This window comes from Schistosoma mansoni (assembly GCF_000237925.1).
Source record: "Schistosoma mansoni, WGS project CABG00000000 data, chromosome 5 unplaced supercontig 0198, strain Puerto Rico, whole genome shotgun sequence".
Taxonomy (NCBI): Eukaryota; Metazoa; Platyhelminthes; class Trematoda; order Strigeidida; family Schistosomatidae; genus Schistosoma; species Schistosoma mansoni.
Window position 1 is genome coordinate 10,023 of NW_017386019.1, and position 17,204 is coordinate 27,226.

General features: G+C 34.7%; 1 protein-coding gene across 1 annotated transcript in view; it reads right to left on the reverse strand.

Annotated features, from left to right (window-relative positions):
- Smp_143400 (protein kinase) overlaps positions 1–17,204 on the reverse strand; it is a gene marked incomplete at both ends in the record, with an annotated part of 92,613 nt that overhangs the window by 7,736 nt on the left and 67,673 nt on the right. The window contains 7 exons of the mRNA XM_018791062.1: positions 763–1,048; positions 4,137–4,271; positions 5,335–5,643; positions 7,237–7,719; positions 10,381–10,635; positions 12,365–12,547; positions 13,529–13,769. Of these exons, the coding sequence (XP_018645712.1) occupies positions 763–1,048; positions 4,137–4,271; positions 5,335–5,643; positions 7,237–7,719; positions 10,381–10,635; positions 12,365–12,547; positions 13,529–13,769 (1,892 nt within the window). The remainder of the gene's footprint in view (positions 1–762; positions 1,049–4,136; positions 4,272–5,334; positions 5,644–7,236; positions 7,720–10,380; positions 10,636–12,364; positions 12,548–13,528; positions 13,770–17,204) is intronic.

Consider the following 17,204-nt stretch of genomic DNA (forward strand, 5'->3'; position numbering starts at 1 on the left):
AACTATATCCACAATTTAAGAAAAGTATTCTAAAAAGAACAGTTAAAAAAATCATAAAAAAAAGTCGAAAATCTCAGCAACTATGTCATTTCATTTGTATACCACTGAAGCGTACACAAATCATTTAAACATGAAATGACTGTACTTTCCACTGAAGTTTTTCTTTTCCTTCACAGAGTTAATATTACTAGGATTCCTAGATGTGACAATGTGTCAATAATATTTTCTCCCTTATTCATTAAAACTAACTGATTATACACAAACAAGAATAAAAGAAAGATAACAGATCACTGAGAAAAAAATCTAATATATTCCTGATAGGTTGAGCAAGTCTAAACAAGCAATGCTTAACTTTCAAACGTTAAATAGTTCATATACCCTTTTAGGGTCAAATAATAGGCATGTTTTTAAAGGACGTTGTTTATACATCAACTCAAAGTCCGCCTACAGGTGGTCGTCTGAGTCAGTAATACAAAGATATATTACACCTATGATCGACTTTGCATTTAGGCCTTTTTGCTCATTTAACTCTTCTTATTTGCATTATGAGTTTGGTCAAATGTAGAAAGTGTTGAAAAAATAATAAATGAATCATATCACAGAAAACAGAAGTCCTCGAGTGGAAGCTTGCCTTTTGGCGAAATTCTCCCATGGGAAAACAGAAGTTCTCCTGTTTCCTTTTCTTTAATCTTGTTAAACAATCAGCCTGGAAACAAACAAACAGAAGGAGTACGATTTTTCAAATAATCACGCATTACTTACCGATTATAGCACAAGTTACAACTTTCAAAAAATCAATTGAATGAACCGACTGAATATGACTAAAACAATTATTTTGATAATGAATTGATAATGAATTTGACTTCTTTTCCTTCTTCTTATTATCATCATTACAATCATTGGTAATACTTTCATTTGATAATGATGTAGATAATTGATATGAATTAGTTAAATGTACAATTTGTTCAGCTGATGGTCGTCTATTTGAATCTGATGCCCAACAATATGTCATTAAATTGATTAATGTAATAGGACAACGTTTAATAAACTATTATTTGAAGGTATGATAAAGACAAAAGAAAAAAAGAAGTCTAGTTGAGAGACTAGATGAGATCAATTAATAATTGTAACTTATTTGTCAAACAGTATACTCAGAAGGAATTTTGTGGAGATTTCAGTATTTTTCATAGTTGAAATCATGAGTCAATTGAAGCTAGACCACCATGGAAAACCTGGAAGCACTGGACGGCCGTTTCGTCCTATTGTGGAACTCCTCAGCAGTGCGCATCCACGACTCATGATTTCAACTATGAAGAATACTGAAATCTCCACAAAACCCCTGATTATAATCACATGCTCACTAGTGACTGACTTCAAGAGATAATTCCTGGAGTTCTAGTGAGAAGCAGTAACCAATGGAGTTCAACCACGTCTGTTGTGAGATAACAACTCACTGAAGACAATTAGTGAACGGTTGCTCAACTTCTTGGATTGGTTGAAGGTAGACATTAGCACCGTTGGATGCCGGCTCAGTGGTCTATCGATCAAGTGCTCTGGCTCGAGACTGGTAGGTCTTGGCTTCGAATCTCACGAGGCGGGGTCGTGGATGCGCGCTGATGAGGAGTCCCACAGTAGGACGAAACAGCCGTCCAGTGTTTCCAGGTTTTCCATGGTGATCTAGCTTTAATTGACTCATGATCTCAACTATATAAAAAACATTACTTGGTGATATCTCAACCGGTAGAAAATTGTATTTCTGATATTTCTTGACTTAATGTAAATCATTTGTTTAATGTAAATAAATAACCGAGATAAAATGAACACAAGTTTAAATAGTACAAAAAAAATGAAGTAAAATATTTTTTAGTACAATCAAAATCATAACAGATCTGAACATATCAATGTCATGTTATTTTGGTCAACATCAGAACTTTAAGCAATAAAATACAGTTCTCAACGTAGAATCTTTTGAATACGAATAAAGTTCTCTGATCTCAAGGTTAAATAGTCAGTATGAGACTTAAAGGTTTTGTGACGGATTCCCAAGAGGATTGGGACCCACAATCCTGAAGATTTCTGTAGCAAGATGAAAAGACGGTTTACTGAGTCCTGGCTGTTAGTGGCTGTCTAACAAGGATATATAATTAGGGATTGACGAATAATCAAGCAAGGTTATAGACAATACTGGATTGCATTGAAAATTACAAAATATTCTATTGATATCACGAGTTCAAAACGTACACGGATTAGGAATATTAGTTCAGTTTTATATGTTTAATTAAAATATATGTTGTCTAGTTTAAAATAACCGAAATGAAAATATGAACTGAAGCTTCATGTTTGTAAGTAGCGTAGGAATAATGAATCCAGTATAACAGATCTAATGTTGTATATAACGTATACACACTTTGGTCATTCAGATCATTAACCAATATGATGTTTCAAGGAACTGAATGATTTAATGTTCAACTATCAATCTTAGACAATTATTGAAAGCTAACAAATACTAGACCTATAAGTTTCGTAGTGAGTGATTAGTTTGATCCTTTGTGGGGTTTCGAAAGTGCATTACTAAAGAGCCCCGTACTAAAATGAAATAGATATCCAGTGCTTTCAATGATTGTTAGCTATTAAATTAATTAAATTAAATGATATTACTGCAAACTGAACACTAGCCAATATCTGATTGGCTTTTGTTCCTCTTTAATGAAAGTAGTAACCATTTAAATTGATGGATTGCTAGGAAATAACAAATGTTAAACTTATCTAGTTCATTTTTACTGTTGATTAAATCCAACATAACACGTTTTTCAGAGAACTTATTAATATAAATGACTAAATACAATGCTAACGGTAACAGTCTATGTTAAGTGGTTGAGGTGAGACTATAATTTATGGACGAGCCAATCAGAAGCGTCTGAGGGATTTCAAGGTTAAAGCGCTAATTTCAGTACCTGATGCTCATGTACAATCGGTTCACAGACGATTTTAGAGAAAACGTGACAATTAAGCGGCTACAATAGATGGGACTAATAGGAAGTTCCTTCATTTGTAATTGCGGTAATCAATTGACTGTAGACCTTGCGCAGACTACCCTTATGATGTTATCTTTCGATGTAATATATGTTAGAGGAAAAAGTCTGCTAGAATAAGAACTTTTTTCTCTCGATCCAGATTGTGACTAAGGAAAATTATAATGATTGCCGCGAACTGTATAATAAAAGCCCCACTAAAATTGGCTGCAATATTCGCAGATGTTATTGAAGCTTTGGCTGTTCAGAGGTATGAGTGTTGTAGGGATATATACGTAATAAAAATGACAAACTTACACAACCGGAGTACATACAAACAATATGGAAGCTATGTGGTCGAGGCTGAGAGAGCTTTTGTGACCTTACCGTGGCTCCAGAGACCGAGTATTAAGGAGTCAAATGGATGAGTTCCTCTACCTTATGCATTACGATTTTGAAACCTTTGAAGCTCTTTCTAACCTTGACAAGTTTTTGGACCATATAAAAGACGTGTATCCACTTTAATTCCTTGGTATTGTATGATATATTTTTATTCCATACTGGCTGCCTTCTGATTGGCTAATATTTCTCGAGGTCACTTAAAATTCGTTCAAAGGTCGCCCATAAATAATAGTCTCGCCAACACCAGAATATCAAAATGTTGTCATAGAGATGAACGTCAGGATAGTAGAAGTAGTAACAGTATAAATGACATTACAAATTATTGAGTATAGAAAATATTATTCTAGAAAGAATAAACTGACAGAAATAGAGGGTACAAAATACTTGTAAAATTCAAGATCTAAAGGAAGACACAGAGGTGATGCATTTCATTCACTTCAACCAATTCTTATCAATGTTTATTTAACCATTGGTTACCATAACCGCGTCAACCTTGGATCACGTGGTCTACACCTATAAATACATATCAGTTGGTTCTACGGTCTATGACTTCATGAACTTGAGTTAGCCGCTACTCTTGAAGAAAACTGATTTTACTCATTGAGATCCGAACTTGTCAGACTGAAAGATATTACTGATGGATTAATTCAGATCACTCACTATCTACTTCTATTTTACTTATGAAATAATAAAAAAAATTCAATTTAAAATAGAAAAACATACATGCTGTGGAATATCAGGACGTACACCTGAAATAACTTGTTGAGCTAAACGATAAAATGACGATGATAATTTTTTGTACGGTTGTTCTAATTGAATCATTTCACATAATAAAATTCCCATAGCATAAATATCAACCTATATAGAGTAAAATAAAGGGAAACAAAAACAATGGAGTAATAATTAAATGGAAAAATCTGACGGGAGGGATATATTTTGGAGGCAATTTGTGGTGTATTCACAATATGAAACAATGTCTTAGGTTTCTAACTGATTCAAAGGCATTGAGAGACTGTAAAAGCAGTTATTACTTTATGAATACATTTAATGAACATTCTAATAACGGATTTATATATAGCTAGTACACACACTATCACAATGCATTCAGTCAGTCAGTTGCAGCGTAGAACGTGGTACGTATGTACATCGGTTCAAGTTCTCATACTATACAAGCATAAAGAGACGAAATTGTCAGGGTAAATCTCAGAATTTATGCAGAATTTAGAAAGCTCAGAATTCGGAGGGAGACAAATAATGAGTACACCTGTGCCACTGCAAAACGATTTTGAGTCATGTCATTCGAAGTTACAATCGTTACGTGGACCCTAACCAGGTAGTCTACGCCTATGAATATGGCACAATCAAATTGTCAATAACTTTATCGACTGACACAATCTTTTAGTTTGACCGCCCCTAGCTTTCTTCCAGTCTATTCCTACACGAGACAGCATCGCCCATCCAGGTAGGCGGTGGTTGGGCATATATAGACAAAGCACAGAGACGATTGGTATGAAACGTTAGAAGGTAATGGTTCCAGAGGCATATCTGTAATCTTAAAGGGACAAATGCTCTTTGTGAGATTTGAACCCTTGTCATCCAGCTAGATAGTTTGAGATGTTATCACTGCGTTGTTTTCGAGCTGCGACAGATCTTCAGAAAGTAATATGTATAGTGTGAAGAGTAACTAATCTTTTGAGATGACTTTTAGATCCCTTTGTACTTTATTTTAAACTTCACTTCCCATTTGTAACTTGTTATAAGGAAGCCCTTATCTTTTATATATTTATTTGAAATACTAAGTTGGAAGTGTGTAACTAATGTCTTGATAAAAACTCATGTTATAATAAGTATGAATGAAAGAAAATGTACCACTGTATGTATATCATTGAGAAAATTTTCACGTATTTTTCTTTAAACAAACCTTTGAAGTATATGTTTGTTCACCTATATAGTCTAAAATCTCAGGGGCCATATAACCAGGTGTACCAACATATCCTCTGCATCCATTATCACCTTCATCATCGTCACGTACACTCATGAATCGACTTACACCATAATCAGTTAGTACAATATGTACTTTAGATGGATTTTGATCATTCAACCCCAATGTTGATGACGCCATCATCATCATTGTAGAAGGTAGTGGTATTGACCAAATTAATATATTTTCCGATTTTACATCACGATGAACAATAGATAAAGAGTGAAGATATGCAAGTCCTTTAGCTACCTGAAAGAATCATAATTCGAGAAAAAAATTGTGATGTGTTACTAGTTAGTGTAATATGACTTGATCATTTAATGAGTTTCCAGAAAATTCTGACTACTTTAATCTGTGTAGCCTAATAAATGAATGTGATAAGTATAAATTGGAAAAATGAGATAATTACTATGTTTAGTTTTGTATAATAATGATAAAATCGAATGAAGCTTGAAATATTAATGATCAGATTTCAACTCCTTGACTGAATGATGTTACATAGAGTAATTTATTGATTTAAACACATGAATATTGGTACAAAGGAGCACCAGATATATATACGCCACACAAATCTCATTTGATTTGTGTGAGGGCTGTGATACTACCCGGGTGTCCAAACTGAAGCAGGTGGTTTTCAAAGGGGGCCACACCCCGAGTCTTTGACTTAAATATCCGATCCACAAGGCAGTGGAGCATCGTAAGGTGATGCAGTCCCATGGTAGCCGGTGACCAACGATTGATTCATACACCATTTTTTCCCTCAGGACACTGGAGCCCATGTGCACCATTGGTTTGAAATCAGGGTTTTCCAACTCCCCTAGGTGGACTTTCCGTGTCCATCAACACGGTTAAAGCGCTGGGCACTCGCTTTTCGTCCTCTCAATTTCGTAAGCAACAACTCCGCCACGAATAAGACTTCCCTGTCAGAGGCTATATACGCGTGGCCATGTGAAAGCAATTCGAGAGGGAGGGCTGACTTTCCCAACTCTCGGCCGTATCAGGGCATTTGGGGGCACACAAAGTAATGACATAGAGTAAGCATGATTTGAAATGAATGACATCTAATACACCTGATGTTAAGAATAAAAGGCTGTTTAACGCTGTATTATTTTCATAAATTGTTCTTTACGTTATATATTTATCGTGTACAATGCTTTCAGAATATAAATACATTTTATGATCAAATTTTATTCAGTTTTTGTTATATCCCGATAAGAATGATGAATGGTAACTTTGGGATCTATTTATGGACCAATATTATGCATATATTTTTTATTGTATAATTGCTAAATAACTAAACTACTTATATTCATGTTCCCCTCATCATGAGCTTTATTTTGACCTATAGACTAATATTATACGATTTATTATTTATGAATTACACCCCGTCTATTGATTACTGTTCCCCTTATTCACAGCCACACTTAGCTAAATCTTGTACAAATGTTATTTGCTATTTTATGGTACGATGTGGTCAGTCTGTTTGGTATATAAACTCAGTATGTTTAAAATATAATGATTCATACCACAGAGGCTGTTCTGGACTTAACTGACTGCGCTAGGCAGAAACAAAACCGACGAGTACTCTAGACTGCTCGTACGGTTTTCGTGTGTCACTATTCCATTCGATAACTCGCTGCTCTCTGATTGGCGGTCTTATCACTTCAAAAATTAACTGGGCATCTACTCGGCTACAAATTACAAGGCAATTATATCCCTTAACGTACAACGTATGCTGATGATTTACACATCAAGTACAAAAACGATATCTGTACCTATCTAGTTAACAACCTTAAATCATGTAACACCATGATCCAATAATAAAATAAAACGAAATCTTACCTGATTAATAATTAACATCATAGTGATTGGATGTAATGGATGATTAATAAATAATTCATTCATACAATTGGTTGTTGCTGAGGATATTTCCAATGTATTCACTGTTGTCTTTAATAAATCTTGATATGATGTTAATAGGGAAGTGAAATAATCCGATAAATTGCCTAATGGTATTAATGGCATTAGAAATCCAATAGGATTAGGATATATAATTCCATAACATATAAGTAAGTTATTATTACTCATATTATTTGTCTTGACATTACTATTCGAATCTTTTGATTGATTCTTTTGTAAACATTTATTAAAACAACTTTGATTAGATCGTTTCTCATGGAAACTATAACTATTACATAATCGGTTAGTACGTTTACTCTTATGATATAATAAAGATGATGATGTTGATGATGAAAAAGAATACTGATCGGAATACAATGAGTTTCTTGTAATTGGTAACAAGATATTTAATTCAGCTCGAATTTCCTATTTGAGAGAGAAAGAGAGAAAAAAAAAGATAATAGACAAATAGACACTAAATTTATCTTATATAGTTGAGATGATGAATCAATTGAAGCTAGACCACCATGAGAAACCTGGAAGAACTGGATGGCCGTTTCATCCTATAATGAGACTCCTCCTCAGTAGTGCGCATCCACGATCCCGCCTCGCGAGATTCGAACACAGGACCTATCAGTTTCGCGCGCAAGCGCTTAACCACTAGACCACTGAGCCGGTCAGCATCTAACGGTGTTAATGTCTAACTTCAACCAATCCACGAAATTGAGCGACACATCCACCAATGTCTTCAGTGAGTTACTACCTCACAACAGACCTGGTTGGACTCCACTGGTCACTGGTTCTCACTAGAACTCAAGGAAATACCTCATGAAGCCAGTCACTAGTGAGCATATGTTGATTATTATCAGAATACATTTATTGTTAAAATAATTTATTTCTAAAGTTTTTAGAGATAACGAGAACGATATTGTTCATACGTAAATAATATTCACTGGTGAATGTTGTTAGTATTATGGTGATTTGGACAGGTTTATTTGAACATTCAATAGAACGTGAGTAATCAGTTTGACAGGAATCGGGCGCCAAATATGTAGAAAATATTATATATATACATTATTGATATTTTCATTTCTGAGATTATTTTAATTATGAACCGGACAAGTATTTCAATTTTTAACACGTTGTTTATTAGTACTTTCAGCGCCATAATTTACATCACTAATTGATCCAAGTTAAACAACCATTGAAAATCACAAAGAACTAAACAGCAGTCTCATACCAATATAGGATATCTCAGTAGTTTGCACTCATAATTCTCCTGACGATCTTAATCAGATGTTTAAAGTCTTTAAGTGAGCCCTTATCATTTAAATCATTCAGACTGTATTCAATGGTTTACATTTCTAAATTCCATTAATTCATTGTTTCAGTTCATCTAATAGTTATATATTATAGACACTGTTGAGTATAAGATCAAACGTTCATATAAGCCATTCTTCTTCTTACTATGAATGAAATAAATTATGTAAGTAATTAGCCTGGAGTTCAATGTAATAATCTTGTGGATATTTAAAGAATAGAAAAGTTTTTTTGTCAACTAAAAAATGTTAAATGCCATAGAAACCAAACAAATACATTAGTTGTTGCTTCAATGAATCGATTAGATGTTAAATGACAATCAATCTTAAAACGTCTTGAAACTAATTTTTTAAGTTGATTCTTTCATGATTATAACAAACATTGTTTCCATTGCTTCACATCACAAACTAGAATAGAGAGTCTAAAAAGACTACGTACGAATACAGTAATAGAAAGAGTTGATATTTAATTCAGACTGACAGTTTTAAGTCTGGTCTATAGGATACTAATGATTTTTATTTTATTTATTTAAACACATAAATATTGGTACAAAAAGCACCAGATAAATATGCGCCTCACAAATCTCATTCGATTTGTGTGAGGGCTGTGATGCTACCCAAGTGCTCAAACCGAAGCAGGTGGTTTTCTTAGAGGCCCACACCCGGAGCCTTTGACCAAAAGATCTGATCCACAAGGCAGAGGAGCATCGTGAGGAGATGCAGTCCCATGGTAGCCGGTGACCAACAATAGGTTAATACGCCTTTCGTTCCATCAGGATCCTGGAGCCCATGTGCACCATTGGTTCGGTATCAGGATTTTCCAACTCCCCTAAGTGGACCCTCCATGTCCACCAACCCGGTTAAAGCGCCGGAATTCGCTTTTCGTCCTCTCACTTTCGTAAACAACACCCCCGCCACGAGGAGGCAGTGAGTATGACTTCCCTGGCAGAGGCTATATATTCGCGTGGCCATGTGAGAGCATTTCGAGAGGGAGAGCGGACTCTCCCCACTCTCGGCCGTACCAGGGCATTTGGGGGCGGATACTGATGAATCTTGAACTTAACTATTATCATGGCCAATAAGTCCTTCATGCTTTAGATTTACCGAAAATCTGGAGTCAATATTTCAATCAGACTGTTGACAATATAGTAATACAACTGAAAAGTATCTGAAGGCCAGAGGAACAATTCTTTAGATTGATGTATTCATCGTTTTCATAAGCAAGTCTTAGAAAGCACTCGTGATCTAAGCTTCTTGATAATAGAATCATTAACAGCTACTCGTAGTACATCCAAAATTCCATGCCAAGTTTATACAACTATATAGCGTTATTAATTGCCGTCATTTTATTTATATCTTTCGTTACGACAGAAAGATAAATCATTGAAGAATATTTCTTAGTAAACGTATTTATTTCTCAACAATACATTAAATGGAAAAAAGACGACATTAATGTGCACTCATGACATCATCTTCGAAATCAGACGAAGAGAGTTTCAGGTTTCGTATAGACCATTTAACCTTTGGACCACCAACTTGGCATTCAATTGCTTACAATTTATCTCTTCAGCTACTTCACGATATCATACAACCGTCTTTCAAATCTATTGGATGCCCACCCAATCATCAAAAGGTTGATTATTAGTGGAGTAAGACCCAAAGGTCGTAGGTTCGGTCTCTAGCATAGTCTTATACTGGTGAAAAATTCTGTACTTAGTTAAATGGTAAGATTATTCAAACAACTAATTAATTTAACCAATCAACCAACCTGATAAGCATTTAAACAGGCTTCAATTGGATTATGCAACCATCTACGTTGCTCTTGACGATATAGAAACAAAGCATCGGAAAGATTCGAAGTAGAACACTTCTCTTTTGACGATGATAAATTGATACGCTCACAATTGACAGAATTAAACATAGGAATACAATAACTACTACTGCTATTTAAGTTTGGATGAATAGGAGAACAAAGTTTTACGGCTACCTCACGAATGAAATCTGTGGCTCGATTGTTATTGAACTAAAATCAATGCGAAAAATTTGAAAAGACATACATTTAATAAATAAGAAAATAATAAGCAATTCAGTTTGCTCAACTGCGGTATTGAGGTGTATGCTACTTATGTTGACAGAAACAAGTAGTATGTAATACCAATCAAAAGTGGAAGGACCGCTAACAGAAGATTGAAATGAAGAGAAAAGAATGAAATCGAAGAGCAGTAGACAAAACAACAGAATTAGACGAATGATGTAGTATGTAAATGATAACGTAAAGAAAATGTTCAAATGATATTGTGTTTAATGTACGATTTTCACATTTTACTAAACCATTGTGTCATTTTGCATTAAACAATAAATTGATTATCCCCAGATGAGTTTTCATTCAATTGAACCTTGTTCAGCAAAAACAGTGTAAATTTTATTCATTTGGTATTCTTTGTATCTACGAGTGACATTGGGACTGCAATTGATCAGTTATATGTGCATGGTGTGAGAATCGCCTCGACATTCCTTTAAATCATAAGCACTAGAAACAGAGATGGGGATGGTGGCTAGCAGTGGGAATCCAGGACACGTGTTTCGTCCTATTTGGGACTCGTCAGCTGGATGTTCCTGCATCCCAGAATTGGTGTTCAGTAGCTAAGCGGAAAACGCGATAGAGTTTAAACAGAACGGTACCGGATTAGAGTCCTGGAGTGAACATCAACTCTGGGGGTGAAGGTTCATCCGACTGAAGAGTCCTAAATAGAATGAAATACGCGTTTTGGATTCCATTGCTAGTCACCATCCATCTCTGCTTAGAACGCAAATGTAAGCCGAATAACATAAACCCGGCTAAATAAACAATATGTTTATCAATTAATTCAATGTGTTGTAATAATCCAGTATATAACATTCGATGATAATCAGCAAAAAAGAAAATTTATGTATTAAGAATAATGAAGCTTTGTTGCTTCGTTCTCTTTCTTTTTCTCTTCATAATTATAAAATGACGAAAGTGTTTTGAAGACGTCGTGTTGAAGATTGCCCCAAAATGCCCTGGTACGGTTGAGAGCGGGGAGGGCCCGCCTCCGTATCATACGGTTATTGTTAATCAATAAAATACATCACAAGTATAAGGGTATTGAATAAAAATGAAGATGATTCAAGAAATAATTTAAAAAGTATGATAAATGATACGATAGATAGGCAGATATCAACTTATCAGAATTAATTATGGAGGTTGTGAAGATTGTGAAATGCTATTAAGATCAAAAGTCGACTTGAGTGAGAGAACTATTGAAAACCTGAGATTAATGAATAGTTGTTTGTCCGATAACGAGATACCTTAGAGATATGCAACCAGAATTTTATTTTGATGTTTCAGATAAAAGTGATAGGTAGATAAGCGAAGAGATATATAACCAGTTATATCAAATATAATAGATAACCTTGTTTGTAAAACTAGCTCTACCTTGACTTAGTTTGTTCACTACTTTACAATGTTTGTTAATATACTATAATATAATATAATAATAATATATATCATAATATATATATATATATATTCGTTGTTCAGATAACTGAGTCGAGTGTATCATCTGATCTAGTAACGTAGTTCAATAAAGTATTAACCGAGTGATCAGCTTCGTGTTTATCTCTAGTGATCTAATTATTAAGAATCTAGTGTTCACTGTCGAATCGTCAATGAGTTACAATCGACCTATTAAGTTAAAAATACGCACACAAACACATAATCATCAGTTTACTTGATTGGTTGTTTTAAATGGAATTCTATTTGATAATCGTCCTATTTGTTGTTGTTGTTTGGTTGCAAGTGAATTATTTATAGAACCCTTAAATATCGAACCAAAAGCGCCACGTCCAAGAAATTCCAATAAATGGACACGATCAGTAGAAATAAAAAGTGTTGAAGGAATATCTTTAAATTGCTAATTTGAAGAAAAAAAATAGAAAAGAGAGAACATAACAAAAAAAAACTAATTCTGTGATCACTAGTAACAGTAATATTATACAATTCACTATAATAACTAACTACTGTTATATGCATAATAAATCATATGCCTACTAGTGGCTAATTCCCAAGAGTAATCCTAAATTTTGAAGAGACGATATAACCAATAGAGTCTAACCACGTTGAATATGAGACAGTTACGCACAAATGTCATCAGAAAATGAAAATGGATTATTGCGATTTGAAATAAGAAATGTAAAACATCGTATATAGACACGGAAGTGTTAAGGTTAAAAGGTCACCTCCGGTAGGGAGGTAATGCATAGACTCTGTTAAGGAGTCCCATACTGGGGTAAGACAACGTCTCAATGTTTCCCTGTTTCCCAATAACTATTCACTTATTATTCTTCTGCAAAGTAAACTATACAAATCAATGATCTTCACAAACCACCGATCCTGGAAAAATAGATAGAATTTGATCATGTTTGTAAATTAGTTTACGTTTTGTAATTGTCCTCAAAGTATATATAAATATATGATATTACTATGTATTCATTATCTTGAAACAGTGATATAAACTAAATGTATTTGTTTTTGCTGTTGTGACGTATAGTAACTTGACTTGACACACAATTGTAATAGACACTATAACCCACTGTACTCCGTCACGATGGTTCAAAGGTAATGTTACCTTAAACGGAGTCTTCGGCGAAAATATTATAAACTTCTCAAAATTACAAAGGTTACAAGTTGTATAAAAAAGACATTGTCTCGGGCTTCATATTTCTCGATTTAACTTGATGTCGAACCATGACAAAAAGCTTAATCGTTTGGTAAAAATCTTATCAACATTATTTTCATTCTACTTATATAGCATATAAGTAGCTAAAAACTTCTATGTAAATATAATAATGAAAAAATCAGACAGGGTTAAATTTCTTTTTACAATGAAACTTACTAAATCTGGAGCCCATAACTGAATAGATGAATGTATAGGACAATATAATCCTCCAGGTTGTGATAGTTTATTTGATTTCTTCATTACATACCAATGAATATATTCACTAACAGTGATGCCATAAACAAACGACATATAAGCTGTTGATGGATCGGTTAATTTATTTTGATTACCATTTTCATTTTTACTATCGTCAGTAAATTTTAATGGATCTGCTGAGTGTGCTCTTTTATATCGATTCCTGTTATCACAAAAAAGCAGTGAATTGCAAAAAAAACAAGATTTTGAAATTATTAAACAGTACTAGAATTGAGTCAATTGAAGCTAGAACACCGTCCTATTGTGGGACTCCTAAGCAACGCGCATCCACGATCCTGCTTCACGAGATTCAAACCCAGGACCTAACAGTTTCGCGCGCAAGCACTTAACTTCTAGACCACTGAGCTGGCTGGCATCCAACGGTCTTACTGTCTAACTTCAATCGATCCACCAAAATTGAGTGACACATCCACCAATGTCTTCTGTAAGTTGATATCTCCCAACAGACTTGGTTGAACTCCACTGGTTACTGCTTCTCACTAGAACTCCAAGAAATACCCCATGGAGTCAGTCACTAGTGAGCATGTGATCATTATCAGAAGGGGGTTTTGTGGAGATTTTAATAATTTTTTATATAGTCAATTGAAGCTACACCACCATGGAAAAGGTGGAAGCACTGGACGGCCGTAAAATCTTATTTAAATTTGTAATCGACTAAACCAAACATTGAGTGCTCGCGCGCGAGAATGATAGGTCCTGGGTTCGAATCTTGCGAGGTGGGATCGTGGATGCGCACTGCTGAGGAGTCCTACAATAGGATGAAACGGCCGTCCAGTGCTTCCAGGTTCTCCATGGTAGTCTAGCTTCAATTGACTCATGATTTCAACTATATAAAAAACTACTAAAATCTCCACAATACCCCCTTCTAATACTAGAATTAATAATTTTTAGGCCTGAAAATTTGCACAAGATCTACATTCATTAAAACAAAAGAACTCTAAGACGTAAATGTACATTCCGTAAACAAATAATATAGAACTTTACTATATATATATATATATGACTAATCACTGGAAAGTAATGTTTATCTAATTATTAATGATGGTGTAGGTCTATTAGTAGAATTGCAATATTCCCAGAAGACTAAATGGCTAAACATCACGAGGAATATATCGGGATGTCAAGTGATTGGAGGTATTTATCACGAAAACCACAGCCTTAGGGTTACGTATTAGTTGGAATTCGTCAGCAAGGTGTATCTAAAATCTTCAAGGAACAACCTCAAACTACCTAACGTCAAAATACTGCACATTAGCTGCTGGGTCATTTAGACTGGAGGCAACATTGTAACTTGATCGACAGAACCTGATCAGAATAAGAGGGCTAAACTAACATAACAATGATTACTATTCATTGATCATTTACTTGCAAATACTTCAGTTACGCTGGAATTCAATAGCCATTCAAATAGTTGGATAGTGAATTTTCAGAATACGAAACTGAGTAATAGAGTTTCGAATCCCACAAAGAGCATCAGTTTTTACAAGATTGTGGATACGTCTTGATGATCGATGTCAATCAGAACGAAACATAGGTAGGTGGAGCTTCCTATCAACCACCAACAACCATATAACATCAAAAGGTGCGGAATAGTTCCCAATTCAGTTGAATATCAAAATCTGACATACAGAGACGTACAAATATGGTATTGTTAGTAGGCTTTAAGCTATTGAACCACATTAATCATCCTTGTAGACAGTAAAAACTTATTCGATTTATTTTTTGAACTTAAGGCAACTACTCACCATTTACAGTATTTCTAAATGTATAATCTAACTTCTAGTGCTATGTTCAAACTTCAGAGCCTTTCAATTTCAAACTTCGTAAATACTGTAACAAATTTTCTGATGATCCGCCTGGATTTAAGCAACAATGACGACTTACAACTTTTCACGTAGTTAAATCATTCAAAATGTAATGTAATTACCACTACAGTTAATATTTTTATAGTTTTGTCTATTCTTTGAAGAATTTAAAGGCAATCACATTGAAAAAATTCATTCATCCCATATAGATGAGATGTAGAACGTCATTAACGAGGAATTTATTGGCATAGAGTACATGTCGTATCAAAAATTCTTTATTATAATTAAAGTCAAGGTACTGAACAAGGTGATTACTTTTATTACTACACGCTGTGGTTTTTCGAGTCTGGTACTGACATACAACGGGGCTCAAAACAACTGTCAACTAATTTTAAAGTGTGAATCTTCAATACGAACGTCAAGACAGTTCTATTGTACGGAGCTGAAACGTGGAGAACTACTAAATCCATCATCAAGAAGGTAAAAGTATTTATAGACAGTTGTCCAGGCAAAATACTCAACATTCACTGGCCGGATATTATCAGCAACAGTGTTTTATGGGAGAAAACAAACCAGCTTCCAGCTGAAGAGGGAATTGAGAAAATATGTTGGAAAAGGATCGGACATACATTGAGGAAATCACCAAACTGCATCACGAGGCAATCCCTAACTTGGAATGGTGAAGGGAAGCGAAAAAGTGGAAGGCCAAAGAACACATTACGTCGGGAAATAAAAGCAGATATGAAAACGATGAATGACAACTGTAAAGAACTGCAAAGGATTGCCCAGGACAGGGTTGGATGGAGAATGCTGGTGGGCGGCCTATGCTCCTCCACGAGGGGCAACAGGGGTAAGTAAGTACTAACATACACTCTTCCTTTACGCTAGTGCACAACAAACTATTAGAGAGCAAATCAAAAGTAACTAAAAAGCATAAATTACTTAACGGGATGAAGAAATTATATGCATAACTCATAAATAAACATCTATCTTTATTTTAAAAAATCAAGCCAGCTTTTTAACAAACAAGATACATCTATTTTCTCAGAAAGATAAGTTTGATTTTGACTAGTAGTATGTGCCCTTTAGCAGCTCTCACATATCATTTGACCTATGTCTGATTGGGTTAACGCATCAGTTGTAAATGTATATTCCAGCTTTGAAAATCGAATACTTACAAATATGCAAGTATTTAATACATCATACAGAATTCAGTTCATTCATACTTTAGTTTTCTATTAATAAATATAAAACACTACTGGTAGAATAGAGTGTAATTCTGCAAAATGGACAAATAAATTTACCTACCATTTAAAAGGCCATGACCATTTCAAAGAACTGTTTAGGAATGAATGAAAAATGAAATAGAGAGTAAGAGGCATCATATAAGAAAAGCAATGAATATAAACTAAGTGATAAATTTTATTTTATTTAAACACATAAATATTGATACAAAGAGGCATCAGATATATATGCGCCACACAAATCTCATTTGATTTGTGTGAGGGCTGTGATACTGCCCAGGTACCCAAACTGAAGTAGGTGGCCTTCTTAGAGGGCCACACCCGGAGCCTTTGACCGAAAGATCTGATCCACAAGGCAGTGGAGCATCGTGAGAAGATGCAGTCCCATGGTAGCCGGTGATCAACGATTGATTCGTACGCCATTCGTTCCTTCAGGATACTGGAGCCCATGTGCACCATTGGTTTGGAATCAGGGTTTTCCAACTCCCCTAGGTGGACTCACCGTGTTCACCAACCCGGTTAAAGCGC